The sequence below is a fragment of the Falco cherrug genome, chromosome 7 (genome assembly GCF_023634085.1).
Source record: "Falco cherrug isolate bFalChe1 chromosome 7, bFalChe1.pri, whole genome shotgun sequence".
In the NCBI taxonomy this organism is placed as follows: Eukaryota; Metazoa; Chordata; class Aves; order Falconiformes; family Falconidae; genus Falco; species Falco cherrug.
This window is the reverse complement of record NC_073703.1, coordinates 28,859,391-28,876,456: the sequence shown is the minus strand read 5'-3', so window position 1 is coordinate 28,876,456 and position 17,066 is coordinate 28,859,391. Positions and strand designations below refer to the sequence as shown.

Below are 17,066 nucleotides of genomic sequence, written 5' to 3'. Positions count from 1 at the left end.
TCATAAAAAAACCACCTTTTTGTTTTGTTACTTAAATAATAAACCCTCAAATTTTCTTTCCTTCTTCCTTGTGTTGTATAGGCTGCAAAGCAAAATCTGCCTCCATGTTCTCCAGAAGGGCTGAGGGGTTACCAGGGTAAGCATGGCATACCTTAAGGGATCTGGTTTTCAGAAACCAAGTCTCAAAACCTCAACTCCCTTGACAGTTGTCCAGTTAACACTTAGCAACTGCAGCACACTGCTCTACTTGCTCTAGATCCCAAAAACAGTTTCTGTCTCTGCATTGTTGCTAGCAGAGCTTAAAAAAAAGCTCGTTCAGACCAAAAGCAGATGTGGTAATTTTAAAGAAAAGCGTCTCAGAAAAGAAACAATCTTACAGCTAACCTGCTTCCTCTGAAAGACACTTTCTTCTTCAAATGAAAAAAACAACCAACGTGATAAAACTGTCAGTTCATCAAAATATTTCCTTGGGAAGAAAATGCATAATTGAACTAATACAAAGCAGTTTGATCTGCCTGCCTAAGATGCTCCCTCTCCCTGCTGGTCTGTATAGCGCTGTCACGGAAGGCAATCCATTATGTGATTCACTTACTGTAAACAAGTGGCATTTTCCCTTTTAACTCTGTCTGACTCCTGTAAACCCCTCCCAGTTAATTTGGGAGCAGCAACGGAAATCAGAACTGCAATTACGAAGCAGACTCCGTGACCGAGCCCTGCAACATGCAGCGCCAGACAAGTCTGATGCAACCTTTTATTTACAGCTGCTGCGAGAAGCGCTCTCCCATGCAAGGAATGCTGCGAGGAGGGAAGCCAGCGTCTCCCACATGCACGCTTGGTGCGGCACCGGTAATGCAGCCCAGTTTGAAGGCTGACACGTTTCCAGCAGCCTGATAGCAATGGTTCAGGCAAGAAAAGCCCTTTCGAGATGAGTGTGGCAAGCCATATGGAAATGCTGACCAAAAGCAGGCAGAAGACAGTTTCCTCAGTCAAAAGTATTTCAAGTATGGCCAGTACAATGGGAGACCAGTATTTCTGGAAAGTTGGCATAACACAGTTGCATATTAGAGATGTCAAACCTCAAATGCCACTGTTTAAAAAAAGAATCTATTTGCTTTACCGCCAAGGTCCTCCGGGCAACCATCAGACCACCAGTAGACACAGTATCCAGGGCCATCAAGCTAAGCAACGACTCATTTATATACAGGGCCTAGACGGATCTGGATTCAATTGTACCAAGCAAAGAGGGTTCTGTCCTGCAGCAACTGCCTACTGCTCCCTTGCTGGCTCCAGGCAAAGCAGCTTTGACAGTTTACACACTCAGTCTTTACTAATCCATCTGAGTTCCTCTGCGGAGAATGAGGGCAGTTCACACCAGCCACTCACCTGCTGGCTTCCAGCAGAGAGCAGGTAAGCAGGTCTAACAGTTCCAACTTTTGACAGACTTTGAGCTAAAAGAGGAGACCCATCCACAGCTTGCACAAGAAACTAGGCCATGATACAATACCCTGCACCTTGGCATTTTCCAGAGAGAAGGTACATTCAAGGCGGTAAAACTTCATGAAAACCTTCCAAGTCTTACCTAATCAATAATCAGATATGAAGGAGATGGGGGACACACAAACAACAGGAAGAGTGCCTCTCCTTCTGCCTCCACACCTGGGTTGGGTTTGAACACCAGGGAAAACTCAATCCATTTCCAACACGTGAGTCAACACGTAAAGCCCCACCTCACCTGGCTATTTCTGCTATCTCTGCTGTTTGCGCCATGAAGTTGTAGGGGTCAGGGTGGTCATCGAAATCTTCATCCTCATCTGTTTCTCTGCCATTGTGCTTCTGCTTGCTGAGCCCAGAGCCACGCATCCTCGGTGTTTGTGTGGCTGTTGAAGTATGGGAGCTTTTGTGTTTAGGGGAGCTGTGATTTGAGCCATATTCCTCCTCCGAAGTAGAAGTGTAATCTGAACCCTGTGGTCTCCGCCTCGATGCTTATAAAAAATGAATTGGTTTCAGACCAGGGAAAGTAGTAAATAACTACAAAAGCGCAAAAAGGTTAACACAAAACTAGCCCAAGAGCACAAGGAAAGGAGAGTTTCTGTGCAGATTTTAAATTAAACAGCACATTCTGAGAGCTTATTTCAAAGTTGAGCACTTCTGTGGCTCCCATTCACTATGCAAATTTGGAGTAGAAAATTCCAATGGAAAAGCAAAATGACTATGCTAACAACTCCAGTGTAGTAAATTACTACCAGAGACTTGGCTTTCCATGCACAGAAACTCTGTGTGTAAGCAGCACACGTTTCAGACTCCTCATAGCCCCACAGAAGTCCTTTTCTAAAAAGAGCCCAATTTTCAAGCCTGCAGACACCTTTGCAATTAGCTGCGAGTACAAGCAAAAGGAGGGGGTTTGCAAGTGAAGAACAGACTATGGAGCTTGGTGTTATTTGCAAGAGTCCACACCCCCACGTTCACCTCCTGCCTCGCAAATCACCATTGTTGACACTACAAGAAAGAGTGTTCACACAGTCAGGACCAGCTCCAACCCCTGGAGCCAAGTGGAAGCTGCCCACTTATCCCAACTGGTTCTGCAGATCTGTAGACACCCAGGTCCTCCTTGCACGGGATGCATCAAGATGTCCTTATTTGAAAACTGGGCTCCCGGTGTTCGCTGCCTCACTACACTCTCTATGGATACCGCATCATTCCCTTCTGGCCTTCCCTGGAGAATGAAGACCCACCAAACACAGAACCAGCCAAGTTACTTAAAATTACAACACCTAAATCCTTCAATGTGTTACCAAGATTACTGTAACACTGAAACACTGCAAGCAAATTAAGCATCATAGATCATACAAACAAAAATAACAAATTTGGCATGTAAGATGCAGAAACTATAGATAACTACTGTATAGTGGAAAAAGTATTCCTAGACATTGCTATCTCAGCTACAGCTAAGTAAGTATCTTGGCTTAAAATATACACACACAGAGAAAAAAATAAATTTGCTTATATTCCATCAACAGAGATTATTTTTTTTTAAACACAGGTTTAGAATCAAGAGGTCACCCTGTTACTGAACAGCAATTTTAAAAAGAAGAGCCTCATTTTTCATCCTTGTATGCAAAGAGAAATCAGAATCAACTCCCTCAGTACCATTCAAGTTACACTGGATAAACAAATCATGTACACAAAGGAGCAGGGGAAAGAGGCTCTTAGCTTTCAGAATTGGTAACTTGGATTAACTTGGATTATTTCACATACAGTTACTTCAGATGGTGTGACAATCTACTGGCATTTTATTGTCTCATGGACAGAGAGTTCACTCTGTTCCTCTGTTAGCAAGATTAACTTTCTCCCACCAGGAGAGCTGGAAACTGTTGTGGTTAGCTAAACACTTTAAGAAATCCTTGAATGAATCAGCCACATCTGCCTCCTTACTCCCAAGTCTTGACACTCAGTGCTCTCAAAGGTTGTTGTATCATGCTACAAAATGTCTTGATGGCAAAATGCAGCAAGTCAGTTTATCAGCATTTCACTTTTGTTCCAGGAACAGGGTGCTAGGTGATGATTCACTATATTTTTAATAGCGTTAGTAGAGGAACATGCATCACACACTTGGTACAGCACGATGAAGCATGAAGTACACTGGTATACTTAGAGCTTGTGCAAGGTCCACAATCCTATCAAGGCATTAGAAGGTTAGTATTATAAAAGCAACTATCTCAAAGAAAGGATTAGCATAATCTGCTGCAACTACAGACTAGGAAAGGTATTAGCATGCTGCTACAGAGCTCTAGAAATCAAAAACCAATTCATTTAAAGCAAGAACTGGCCAACACTTATCATTTTTTCTCCAAATGATTTGAAGTCTGTGGTCCAAAGGCAGAGGGAGCACAAAGAGTGCCTCCTGTTCGGAAAAGTCTGACCACGTTATTTTGCTTTAATTTGCTTATTGTTTAACAAGAAGTCAATAATAGCATTATCTCAAAAAAGGCAAGAGAAGAGACTGTATATACTCTTAGCTTACTCACATTCTGATTTACATGCATATTTAAATGTGTAAGAAAAAAATCATTAAAATGAAAGGGAAGCTGGATGCACTAAAACAATTCAAATCAAAAGTAGCAGAAAATAACATTTTTAGCATGCAATAAAAATGAACACTGCAAGAAGGATAATTATTTCAACTGTTTGAAAATATATGAAAAGGACACATCCAGAACCCTAAGACCCCTTCCAAGAACACAGATCTGCTGAAAATAGCATCCCTCTCAACGGACCTGAGGAACCCAGCCAAAGGGTTCTGCCTGTCCCTTTGGCCCCCCGTCATTCCTAAAAACCTAAGCAGACAGATCCGCTTTGCCACTTCCATGGCAGGTCAAGGACTACGGGCATAGACTGGGACTTGGACAATCTGTGATTACCAGTTAAGACCTTAGAGCTGTCAACTGCATTGTCCCCACCTCTTAATCAAAGGTTGATTTCAATACAACAAATGTTGATATTGCAAGGGTCTGCTGAGTGCACAGCTGTAGGGCAGGAGAGTCCCCAGTCCTCCCTCTCGTAGGAAACAACTGCGCACCTGCCTTACCTATGGCAAAAGTGAATGAAAATACACAGTAGCGGCAATCTCTTGGAGCAATCAACACGTGGTGTCCAGCTCCACGTCTGCATTTACAGGAAGAACAAACGGACAGCCTTCACAACATAGGGACATCCATTTCTTGTTTTCCTGTTTCAGATGCCTTAAAACCTGCCACCTTGGACATCAGCTGTCACCAACACCATTATAAGCTCTCTGGGAGCAAACTTTGAATCTTAGAAGTCGAAGTAAAACAGAACAGAGTTCCTTGTGGCACTGGAAAGGCACTAAATTCTACATTTTTAACAGAAAAATGGCTAAGATGCTTCTGTCAAACGGCAATGGGTTGTTCAAAGAACAAAGTAACGGGGGTGGGAGGGGGGCAGGAAAAGGGAAAGAAAAATCACTATTTGCAACGTCCTTACTGCCAACACCACACCACTATCTCACTGGGTATGAGAGATGCTCTGCTGTCTCTAAACCCCCAGGAAATCTCAACCTCCATACTGCTCATTAACGCAGACTTTGTACTCACCGATGCAGCACTTGTATTACTGAGATAGCAATCCTTGGCAACCATGCACAGCCTATAGATCAGAAAGATGGGAATAAGAGAGAAACATAAAGCCCAAGCACTTACTGGATGAGGAGGAATACTTGACACTGCTTGAACGGGTCCTGCTGAAAGGCTGCTTTGCAGAGGCAGCGGCTGCTATTTTCCTGGCCGCGGCTCTAACCTCTGAAACACCTGTTTTCCGATAGGACTCCACACTCCGGCCTGAAAACCCCGTCCTCGACTGCGCCGTCTCAGAGTCACTGGGCACCGTAAACGAACCTGCCCGTTTCCTCGGCATGGCGAGGATGTCCAGCCGAGAGAGCTTCTTCGTCTCCGTGGACTGCTTGGTGCCCGGAGCAGTGGCTTCAGAGTTGGAGGCCGTTTTCTCCGTATCGATGCACTCGTTGTCCGAAGCATCTCCCAGACGGGCACGACGTAGCTTTGAGGCCCTTGTGGGCCGTGGAGTGGATAAACTGTTGGAACGGGTGAGAACTTGCTGGATTTTCTGCACATTTGAGGTTGTTTTGCTGTGGTCCTCCTTGGTGGATTGAGTAAAAGGTTTCCTTCTGGGAACTGGCCGGGTTACCGGGTGCTCGTGGTCAGACACGACTGCGTCGGGGACTGGCAAGTAGGGCAAGCTCGAGCTCTTCTCGTCGTCCGTGAAGTCAAGCGACCCTCGAGTCCCAGCACTCCGCTTCATCTGGAAGCGTTTGGTGGTCTCCACACGGTTTGACGCTTCTGGTGCTTGCGTTTTCCGCTTCTCTGTCAGCCTGTCCCGAGCGCTGGGCTGCCCGCACTGGTCCTGGATGGAAGGCGTGGAGGAAGATTTCTCCTTCTGCAAGCTCACGACCGCTTTGCGTTTTGGGGCATTTGTTGGGACGTTTTTGCCACTCACCAAGCTGACCGTGCTGGCAGTGTCCACATCTGAGTCCCCTGACAAGGAGTCCTCCAACTGACCAGCAGTTTCTGAGGGCTCCAGCTGTTGGCTTTGACCAAGTAATTTGGCTTCCAGCGCTGCCAAGGCAGTTTCAGTGTCTTTAAGGAGAAGATGAGTCTCCTGACCAAAGTCCATATGAGTTGATCGAACAGCCTCTAAATCTTTAAGCAGAGGGTGACTTGAAATATGTGGGAGTTTATTTTGAGGAACACCACTGCTTGATTTATCTTTGGTAAAACTTTCCTGTCTAACAAAAGATGATGCTTCCTTTCCTGCCATGTTTTCCTGATCTTGAGGAAGACTCTGATGAAGGGAAATAACGACTTTTCCAGCTGCATTTATGTAAGCGCTAACATCTTTGACCGGTGGCTTTCCAGGAATTGGTGTGCCAGCAGACTTGAAGGAAAACTCCTGATCCTTGCCATCTTTGTCTGCTCGAGCATGGGACATGCTCAGAGAGAGCTTGGAGGGAATCCCCGCATCGTTGCCATCATCACCAATGTAGAATGAAGTAGAAACTGGCTCGCTCACAGCTCTCGTGTTTGAGACTCGGGAGGCTCCTGGCTGCCGGCTCTCTGATCTTGTGTCTTCCCCCATCTGCTCTAGCATTTTATTGTTCTCTTTAAATTTCTTGCCTTTTTCCATGCTGAAGCCATCATCAGATCTGCTGGCATCGCTGAGGCTATCTGGATCCAAGTCTTCCTGGATGAAGAGGCGGCTGCTGGGATCACCATAGGCTTCCACACAGTGGTCCTTCACGATGGTTCTCTTGGTAACCTCAGAATAGGACTCTTGGCAAACCAGGACCGTGGGTGTGGGGCTGTCCGATTTGTCACTTGGTGGGAGCTGGGGAAGAAGGCGCCTTGTTCTCGAGGGTGCAGCGTTTTCTGGTTCCCCAGATTTTGGGGCTACACTGCTTTCTGCAGGGAGTGAAGTGGACAAGAATCAACTGTTGTACAACTATACCACTTGTTTATTTATTTAGGAAAAGCTTGATCCTGCAAAGTGCAAGTCCACAAGAGTACTCACAAGGAACGTGCTTAGAACTAAGCTTTTATGTAATATGAACATCAACAGGGCCTGGCTGGTGCTCACTCCCTCAGGTTTATCAAAACAGGCACTACACTTAATTCCTTTGCTGAATCAGTGCTCAACACCTTCCCTCTCTCAAGGTAGGGACTTCCATTCTCCCATAATATTCCTCTCAGTACAAGCACATACCTTAGGGGCTAAAAGCATTGCTGGCATCTATCTACAATAAATCAGGGCACAGGAATGAGACGAAAAGTCAATAAACCACTGCAGCAATTCAGTGTTTTAAAGTGCAATTCTACACAACATAACCCATTTGACTAAACAGATAGTCTTTTTCACAGGTCAAGTTCTCATGCAATCATATCCCACAGCAAAGTCTCAGGAGAAAGACCCTATAACAATTAAGAGGCTCTGAATTAGAGCTCACCACCTCAGCGTGGGTGGACTTATCAGTATGGACACACTTCATAGAAAGTGCACTCTTATTTCTCCCATGCTGCTGGCCAGGACTTCATATCTGATACTGCTTTTAAATACCAAGATAACTGGTTATTTGATGACAGTAATACTTCAAACACTCCAGGAGTCAGGTTCTCACACAGTGTGAAAACTGACAGTAAAACTCGGAAACCTTAAAGGTTTCTTCTAATCTTTACTGAAGCTATCCACAGCTGTTGATGGCAAGAAGGTAATGACAAATATTTCCAACCAAAAAGGTTGAAAACAAGAAGGTTGAAAATGTTTACAAAAGCCAACAAAGTGCTCTTCTCCCTTTCTCACATACCAACAGGACCATGGGGTCTGTAAGCTGTCTTCCCAGTTACAAGGAGAGCCTGATGTTCTCCCACTTCCCTTCTCCCCTCCATACCCAGTTCTCTGTGCTGACCTCCACACTTCAAACCCACCATCTGACAGCAAACCCCAGAACAGCCTAAAATTCTCAGCACAGCCAGACACGGGAGAAGCACGCAAAAAAAAGCACGAGTCAGCCATGAAGTCCAAGGCAAGTTGCAAAGGGCTTTCATCTGGCATCATAAGGCAGTCTAAAGAATCACTGCTCAGGGCTACTGAATACCCAAGGCTCTTACAATCTTCCTCCTTCCCAGGTGCCCTTCAGCCATGTCAAACTTAACATTTTAGAACTTTTTGGATGACTCTGAAATGCAAACCAGAGGCTCCCTCCATCTCCACTCCACTGGGAACAATTCACTCTGTCTTTCCCATCCTCAAATGCATTAGCTAAAACAGAAAATAAGCCACAGCCAGATGCAGAGAAGCCTTTAATTTCTGCCTTTCATATCATCCTGGCTTAGATTCAGACACCTTCAAACAGTAATGTCAGGATGAGACTTACCTGCACCTCCATCACCCTGCACAGAGACAGATCCAGAGTCAGAGTAACTGTCCGCAAGGCTCGCCCACCTGGACACCCACTTCTGACTCCCTTGAGATGCTGCAGACATCTACAACAAGGTGGGGAAGGTGGTGTCAGAAAGAGGGTTTGTAAACCAATTCCTAGCCACAAAATCTCTCCTTTCACACATACATCACTCAGTCTCCTCAAAATGGAAATCAATCTACACATCACATTTCCATCCAGACAGAAAACCCATCTACACCTCTACAATCCCAGCAAATCCACCTGGACTGGCCATACCTGTGCATCTGCCTGAGACCCACTCACAGCTTTTGAGGCAAGTGCCTGGAGCAAAGGTGACTTCTGACTAGTGCCATTTTCACTGATTAGATGCTGATGAGAACCAGAGTCATCTTTTTCACCTTTAATTATTGGTCTAAAGGCTGAAGAGATTCTGGAAAATTCGGGTGACTCAAGAACACCAAAAACCTGAAAAAGTATTTGCATGGGAAAGATTAAACCCCAAGAAAATAGGAAAATATTAACCCAAAAATCCAAATCCACAAAGCACTAGTCACACACAAATTATGATCCCAAAAGGCCAGAAACACTTGTCAATGCTTCCTTACTATGTAAATAATTTTCTGCTGTACTCCACAATAGCAGCTTTAAATACACTTATTCATAGAATCCCACTCATAACCACCTTTCCTCCCTTCTTCATTATTTCAGTATGCTGCCTTTAACAGTAGTAACTTTCATTGAAAAGGAGTCCCTTTTCAGCCCTGAGAAATTCAGGATGAGTGTCACGAAAGCTATTTACCAGCTCATTCATGGAGAATTAGAAACAAAACCGGTAAGCTCCATCTCCAGGGACTTTCGTAGACTGTAGCAGAGAGTGGGCTGAGTAAAGCAGCCTTGCACTGCCACGTGAGAACCTGGGAACGGATGCACCTCCGAGATGGGCGAGTGTTTGAGTTAGTTGGCCAGATTCCCTCTGAAGATAAACAGGCTTTCCTAGGAGGGTGACCAAGATCCATGCCTCAGAAGAGGTTGTTTCTCTTCCCTGACTACAAGTAGTTCAGAGAAAGATGCTACTGTGGAGGGTGCCTAGGCTCAGAAGAGATAGCCATAAAGTTCTCCACTCTCACTTTTATTTAAAAAAGTGCATGTGCAACGGTGGAATAAAAAGTAAAGTCACCTCAAAACCTCAGCAAGTCCAGAATTCAGATCATCTTTCTTCCTGGACAGAAACACCGAGGTCCAGTTATTACTTATTTCCTGAGTGTCAGAATCTGCACTGCACCAAGCCTACGGCAGAACCAGGAGCAGAACTTGGCCAGCTTGCCTGCCGGAGTCACACAGCTGCCAAGACTACTCCCCAGAAATAATTGCGTCTCTGTGGCATTTTTATTCCTATTTCCCCACCGGAACAATTAACCATCTAACGTCAGGACTAGGGCCTTGCTGTGGCTTAAACATCCTGCCCTGAAAGCTTCCGATCGCGTTTCAAACAAAGATGTAAGGAAAAAATGTAATAAACAAGAGAGGGAAGCTAGATCCAGGCTCACAGAACGCTGTATACAAAGCTCTACGGCCAGGTTCAATTAAGGCTTCCTTTGAACCTCACCGTTCTCCTGCCTACAATTCACTAAATCTTCATAGCAGCTTGCCAGTTTTGTTTTTATAATAGACCGCAGATGAAAGTTAAACCTGAAAATCAGCCAACCTTTGGTTTGCCCTGTGGTTGCTTAGTTGGGTGGATTTTTTTTTAGCCTCTCCCTCATCTCTGGGGTTTTGTTTTCAGGCTATCAGTCACTTTGCAAAATCCAAACAAGTATAGGTCCAGCTAGGATTGCCTCTGCCCTAGACCACACCCTTCACTATCTCAACTAGCTGCCACTTGCCCTGCCAGCAAGCACTCCCTTTCCAACCAGGCACAGCTAAATGCTTCCTACCTACCACTCGGGAAGGATCAAGAGCACCAGCCCTTGGTCTGCATTTCCTTTGGCCCAGCATAGGATACTGCATTAGCGATGGGCTGCAGCTCCTGTTTTCATAACGGTGGGCAGGAGGGGATGCAACGCTAAGGCAGAGGCTTGGAGCAGTCCTAGAGACTAGAGCGGCTCCCAGCCACGGCTCTCGGCATGATACGCCTCATCTTTATTCTGTCGTTGTCTTTCCTCTAAACAGGTTGCAAGCCCGCTCTTGCACTTTTGCATCCAAATCCCATTTTGGAAGCAAGGCAGCTCTTTGCTGTGGGCTAACTTTGCCTTGCACTCTGCGATTTTTTGTTTGTTTGCAATTTTGTTGGTTTGCTGGGGTTTTTTAAAGACCAATCTTACAGTTTGTTGGGGCCTGTCCTTAACCCGGGTCACCCAGCATGATCTCCCACTCCTAAACATAAACCCCTGCTGCAACCAGTTCAAAAAGGAGCAGTCCTTCATGGCAACAACTAATGAAGTTAGACCCTTCAGCCCAAAGTGCAGAAGCCCAAGCCTTCAGCCCTCAGCTCACTGGCCAAGCACAGAAAAGCAGCATTTACCTGATCTATCATTTTTCGCGCTTCCTCCACCTCTTTATCCTGCGACTCCGTCTCAATGGTGTATGTGCCTGTCTCGCTTACACTGTCTTCCTCATCATTCCTCCTGCCCTGGGCAGACTTTACCTCCGGAGGTGGAGCAGAGGCAGGCTCTGGTTCTGAAGATATAACCACACGTGGAGCTACCGGCACAGGCAGAGGTGCTGATTTCTCAGTGCTTGGCTTCCCAGACTGAGCAGTCTCACGCAAATACTCGGCCATAAAATCCTGAGCCATTTTAGACTTCCTCCCAATGCTCCCGTAAGTTTTGGCTGATGCTCTGGAAGCACAGGAGGACACAGTGTTGATCCGATCCTCCGTCTTCTCCCTCTTGAAGGAGCTAGTTCTCTGCGTCCCAGAGGAGCTGTTACTAGGTTTGCCTGCTTGGGCCCCAAGGTGGGGCGGCGGCACCGCATTTCCCAGCTTCTCCGCCGGCACTGCGTTCTTGCGCTTTTCAGCCTTGGTCCTCAGCCCTGGATCGGTGTCGCTCTGGGAGGAGTGAGCACTGTGCGTGAAGGACTGTGACCGCTTCTTCCGTGGGGTGTCCTCAAAGAACTCGATGACGAAGGCCTGCTTGTTGTGCAGCATCTCGTGGGGATCACGCCTCATCTGGCGCTGCAGCCTGGTTTGCTCCGTCGCACGTTCGCTGCCCGTTGTTGTCTCCTTCTCCGCCTTGGGTGCCACGGGGTCTTCGGAGTCGCTCTGAGTCCCGTCCTCGTGCCTATTGCCTGGAGACAAGGTATGTAGATTTGACTCTCCTATACTCAGTTGCTGTGGCCTTGTCATTACCTCCCAGTCAAACTTTATCATTTCAGTTAAAACAAGAAAATCCGATAGTATTAAACAACCTCAAAGACACCTGCTGTGGTACAGGGATTGCAGCCCATCAGAGGAAATAAAAGAGAAGGCAGCTGTCTCCTGACCCCACTTTTCACAAGCGGTTGGCTATCAAGTCATGCAAAAACAATTCAGTAAATCATTTCAACCCCAAAGATTTCTGATTTTGTAGCGCTGATTGTTTTAGGTAAGTACTATTAGTTTTGGGGTTTGCTTTTTTTCCATTTAAATAAAAACGATGACATTTTGCCATTCTGCTCAATTACTGTAGTTCGAGATCACCTCATTAGGGTCCCTCTGTTACAGAGCAGAAATCTCTCTGCAGGATCAGTAAATAAGCCCTGCATGCTGCCTCCCATCAAATCCCCATAATGAAAGACCAGATCAGTGCGTTACAAGTGTATGCACCTCTGAACATCCACGTTACCCCCCTCTAAGAGAGGGAAATAAACCAGAAGCTAACACTGAATTTGCAGGATTCTTTACTTTTCCTGAAGTTTTAAGAATCACACCACGACACCCCCACGAGTTACACCATCCTATCACCAGCCAAGCAAAGTCAAATCATTACTTAAGAGTTCACTAAGCTTAAAGTAAGTTTATAATTATTTTTTGCTTATGTTAGCAACAACCATCTTTACAACCTGCTCTGTATATCAGTGATGCCTGCCATTCAGCACCTCAGTTCAGGACTCTGAGAAAGTAAGTTAAAAATAAAACAAAAAACAAACCTTTTTTTGAAGAAGGAAACGGGTGTGAAGGCACACAACACGATTCAGTCAACGACCAGGAACCTGTCATCGGGAGAAGGGGGAAAGAGGTCTCTGCGCTCTAGACTGTAATATGCAGCAAGATATACTGGCTAAAATACCACGTGTTTGAAAGGAAAACTGCTCAAACCTACTTTGCAAGTTCTCCAGACACATGGGTGAAGACCATTTATTACTGCAAGTTAGCTATGAAAGATTAGAATTTAATACAAGATCCATTCAACCCAGGAGTCAGTCCTCTGAAGAGTTTCCTAACACTCATGAAGGAAGCTAGCAAACTTTGCATTGTGCCCTGAGGGCTGATAAGCTTCATCCTTGGAAGGGAAAGTTCTTAAATTAAAGGGTCTTGGCTAAGAACTCTGCTGAATGCAAAACGGTGAGGACACAAGGAAAAACACTCATCGCGCCCATGGATGCCCCAGCAGAACACCATGCACATCCCCTCAAGCTGCTAAGACCTAAACTCTCTAGTCTTGGTATCAGGCTTTACATTCACCACATTTTTCCTGAAAGTGAACAAATATTACTAATGAACCCCCATGGTGGGCGTCTCCAACCCTGAAGACTCAAAGCTGGTAGGCAGCCAGCGGTAGCCTCCAAGACATCTTCAAAATTAGCCCTGCCAGAAGAACACGTCACACAGCTATCGCAGATAAGTAACACCCTGTCCTCTGCCAAAGCAGAGGTGGATAAACTCCTCAGGCCACCAACACTGTATGTTTTAATCAAATGTCCAAAGAGTTGATTTCTTGATATGCAAGTTATGCATTAAATTACCTCAGCTTCTTTTCATGTGTTATGGACTCTAAAAAGCCAAGTACAGTCAGCCTACTATTCCTGTGCATCACTTGGGAAGATCCTAGGATGAACAGCAGCTGCCTAACTCTCCATAGTTTTCTCCAAGAGGAAAGAGCAAAATTACTGAAACACATATGCATCCCTGAAAATGTTCTCCAGTAACTCAACAAAATCCACTATCACAGTAACAAAAAAACCCCAACCCAACCCCCCCCAGACACAGCAGACTGAAAGTAAGACCCTAATAATCAAGCAGAGCACCTCAACTCTGTTCCTTATTGGGAAGAACTAGAAACAAGCAATGACAAAAAAGCAGTTCCATTGCCAGGCCATAACAAACCCCAGGGCTGGATATGTGAGACCTTTCTGACCACAGCGGCTTTTCAAAAAACTGTAAACAAAACAGCAAGTTGGAGGTGTAACAGGTAAAGCTCCTCATATTATGAGCTTTTTCCAGCAAGGACCAAGCAAGTACTCCTTTAAGAGAAAGCAAGGTATTGCTGTCATTTAAGAAGGACCTCAAGCATAAGTAGGTCTGGTAACCTTCAATATTACTTCACCAGTTAAAGCTGCAGTTCAAAACAATAGCTTTTCCATAAGCCTGCAAGGGAGTGAGAAGGCAGGAACCAGTGGTCTCCTCCTAGCTGTTCAGTGCATGGCCCAAGAGAGAGATCCAAGCAAGCTCAAATGTTGCAAAAATACATTCAAAATCACATGACAACCATCTGCACTAAGACCTGGGCTTCAAACTATACTTCAGACCTTTGAAAATCTCCAAAGAACTCCTCACAGTGACACACTTAACAGGACACAGGTCCACAAAACCTGAAGGTTTTGAACACAGCAGGATTTCAGAAAAGCCTTCGTTTAAAAGAAACCTTCCTTCTACAAGCACAACAATTTCCTCCATTGGTGACCGTTTATATCTCAAATCTGTCACCAGTCTTTATGTCAGGACCTTCTGTCATCCAACCAAGTGGCTCTGGTCACTACAGCCATCAGGATGATCACAGGTTTAACCTCTTCTGGACTACAGTGAAAAAGAAGTCATTCCTTCAGCTAGGAGAAGCCAAGAGAAGAAAATCCACTGAAATACCTGTATTTACCAGCCTGCCTGACCACATGCAAATTATTTTAGACATTTACAAATCAAAATCCTTTTTTCAATCACTGTTACTGCTGAGTTGGCATTATAGATGTAGAGGAACCAGATTAGAGTGCCCTCAGGCCAGCATCACACATGACTTGAGGGCCAGGTGAAGAGCCTGCTAGCCAGATTCAAAACCATTAACAGTCATTAAAGAAATATTCTTAACCTTGCAAATTTTGGCTGAGATAATTAAATTCAGTTCTCCTTGACAGGAGTAAGGTTTTCCCCCCTTTATTATGCTGCATTTGCACGGCCAACAGAGAACTACATTCACTTGACGAAGTATTCACTCACCTTTAAGTGTCCTCACATGAACTGGCAGGTCACTCTTTGTACTGTACACATCATCTCCCGGAGACTGCCGTCTCATCAAGCTTGGGTCATTCTGGACAAGCCAGTCAGCTACTTTGCTCTCCGCTGACATCACTTCTGTATGAGCTGGTTCTTTACCGTACAGTCTTCTCTGTCTGAGCGAAAATTTAGTTACATGGTCTTTTATCTTTATTTTACCAGGGGTACCATCATCAAATTCAATGGTGAAAGAGGCATGACTCTGCACAACGGGGGCTACTACAGCATCAACATCCTTTGTTGGGATCTCATGGACCTGTGTTTCTGGAGATTTTGATGGCTGCTGAAATTCTTTAGTTGGAATCTCAAAGTAACTTGGCTCTCTCCGGAAGGCAAACACAGACTGTTCTTGGGCATCTCTATAAGCAGAAATATTACCATTCAGTTCTTCTTCATGTTGGGTTATTTCTTTTGGTCTTTCTACAAAAGAGGAGGAAAAAAAAAAAAGACAAGAAAACCTTAAATTCACAAATATTAACTGAAATGGATTAAAGAAAAAATACAAGTTCTGGTTTAGATAGCTTTACACTCCGGCCTCATCACTGAAATCAGTGCTTACTGCACTGCTGCAGCCTGACCAACATTTGTTATCTTCACTTTGTCCTTTCTTCAACTGCTGCCCAAAGGGAGAGCTGAGCACACACTCACACACGCACAGTTCTGTTTTGACAGAACCCACGTGGCTGGTGGCATTTCAAGGTTTCTGTACGCCTGGGCTGATGTGGAAGGAAGATCCTGTTTCACTTTGCTGAATTCACTTACCTACACACTGACTCAAATTTCCACAGTTCAAAGGAAAAGACTGAGTGTGCAAAGCTAATCACAGGCATGCTTTTGATGGATCAACACCTAATTCCATAACATCACCAAGGATAAAATCATATATTTTCAGTAGCACCCAAACTTCTTGGCTAGAGAGTAACTTACTTATTTCAGCCTCTTGGGAGGGCTGCTAATCACAACCCCTCACTGCTAGAGAACAGATACGCTGCATGTGCCTCGAAATAAAACACTTGTTTGTGCAGTAAAGGATATGCTTGATAGAAACACCAGGTTTACTGAACAAGTGACACCTTTCACATATACAGATTCACAACAGGAGCAGTAAGACTAAATGGCTTCTAAGGATGATGAGGTGAGGAACAGATTGCTCCCATATTAATCAAATTCAGTCAATGCATCAGCTCTTAAAATGCCTCTTAGCAAACTCCCGGGAGACACAGTGGGTGGTTTATTCAGGTGGGCTGCATACAGTCACAGATACAGCACTGCTGCATAACTGTGTCTCAAACCAGCTTAGCAAGGCCTTTCTCATCCGTACTGAATTATCCCACCATACTGAATTATTCCACAACTGCTGTTTCTAATGTTCAAACATTTCAGTGGAAACATTTTATTTTTCCCTTATTCTGGTTTCATCAGCAGCAATCCACACGTAAGAATGTGCACATGCGAGCACAAAAAAAGTGGTAATTGAAGCCTTGAAGCAGGATAGGTTCAGACAGTAAAGCTCAAAACTGTACAGAAACTTTGTCCCCCCATCTTCTCCCACCCCAAATCACCCCCATTACCTGAGTAATGTTCCTCTTGCCTTCTGTCCTCCTTGTTATTTGCATCATCTTCCCCCCACCAGGAGGGCTGCCCATAAAGAGGGGTGCGGTAAGTACTGGTTTCTAGGAAGAGGATAAGCAAATACCTTGATACAGAAAATACCAGTTTACCAGATTCACTGAAGTCAATCACATGCCAAAAAGGAAAAAAAACCAGCAGGGTCAGATGAGATCAGGTACCTGTTACATTGCAGTTATAACAACAAGAAGTTATACATAATAGTAAGTATGCTCAGGCTTTTCTTCCCACTACCCCCCCCCCCCCCCCCCCCCCCCGTTTTTCTTTTTTACATTCTGCTGTGAGATGTTGACTCCACCTCCCTTCCCCGTCTGTCTTAGTTGCATTTCCCAAATACTGACTTTTCTCCCTTTCTAGCCTCATTATTCACAGAAAATGGAAGATTTTTGGCAGGACAGACTACAAGACACTACCTACAAAATTGTCTGCAACTCACCCGCAATTCAGGTTAAATTCAGACTTTTTTCCTGTTCTTAATTGGGAAGACTT

The 17,066-nt window shown here is 44.9% G+C and overlaps 1 protein-coding gene across 8 annotated transcripts in view; it reads right to left on the bottom strand.

Annotated features, from left to right (window-relative positions):
* Positions 1-17,066, bottom strand: part of CEP170B (centrosomal protein 170B) — a 60,512-nt gene that overhangs the window by 13,938 nt on the left and 29,508 nt on the right. For 3 of the 8 annotated variants that reach the window (XM_055716278.1, XM_055716279.1, XM_055716283.1), the window contains exons 3-10: positions 16,520-16,621; positions 14,892-15,368; positions 12,611-12,673; positions 11,007-11,770; positions 8,762-8,950; positions 8,459-8,567; positions 5,217-6,989; positions 1,733-1,982 (exon numbers count right to left, since the gene is read on the bottom strand). In XM_055716278.1, coding sequence (XP_055572253.1) covers positions 1,733-1,982; positions 5,217-6,989; positions 8,459-8,567; positions 8,762-8,950; positions 11,007-11,770; positions 12,611-12,673; positions 14,892-15,368; positions 16,520-16,621 — 3,727 coding nt within the window. Of the gene's footprint in view, positions 1-1,732; positions 1,983-5,216; positions 6,990-8,458; positions 8,568-8,761; positions 8,951-11,006; positions 11,771-12,610; positions 13,619-14,891; positions 15,369-16,519; positions 16,622-17,066 lie in introns of those variants that run through there. The other 5 variants (XM_055716281.1, XM_055716282.1, XM_055716285.1 and 2 more) reach the window with 4 other exon arrangements.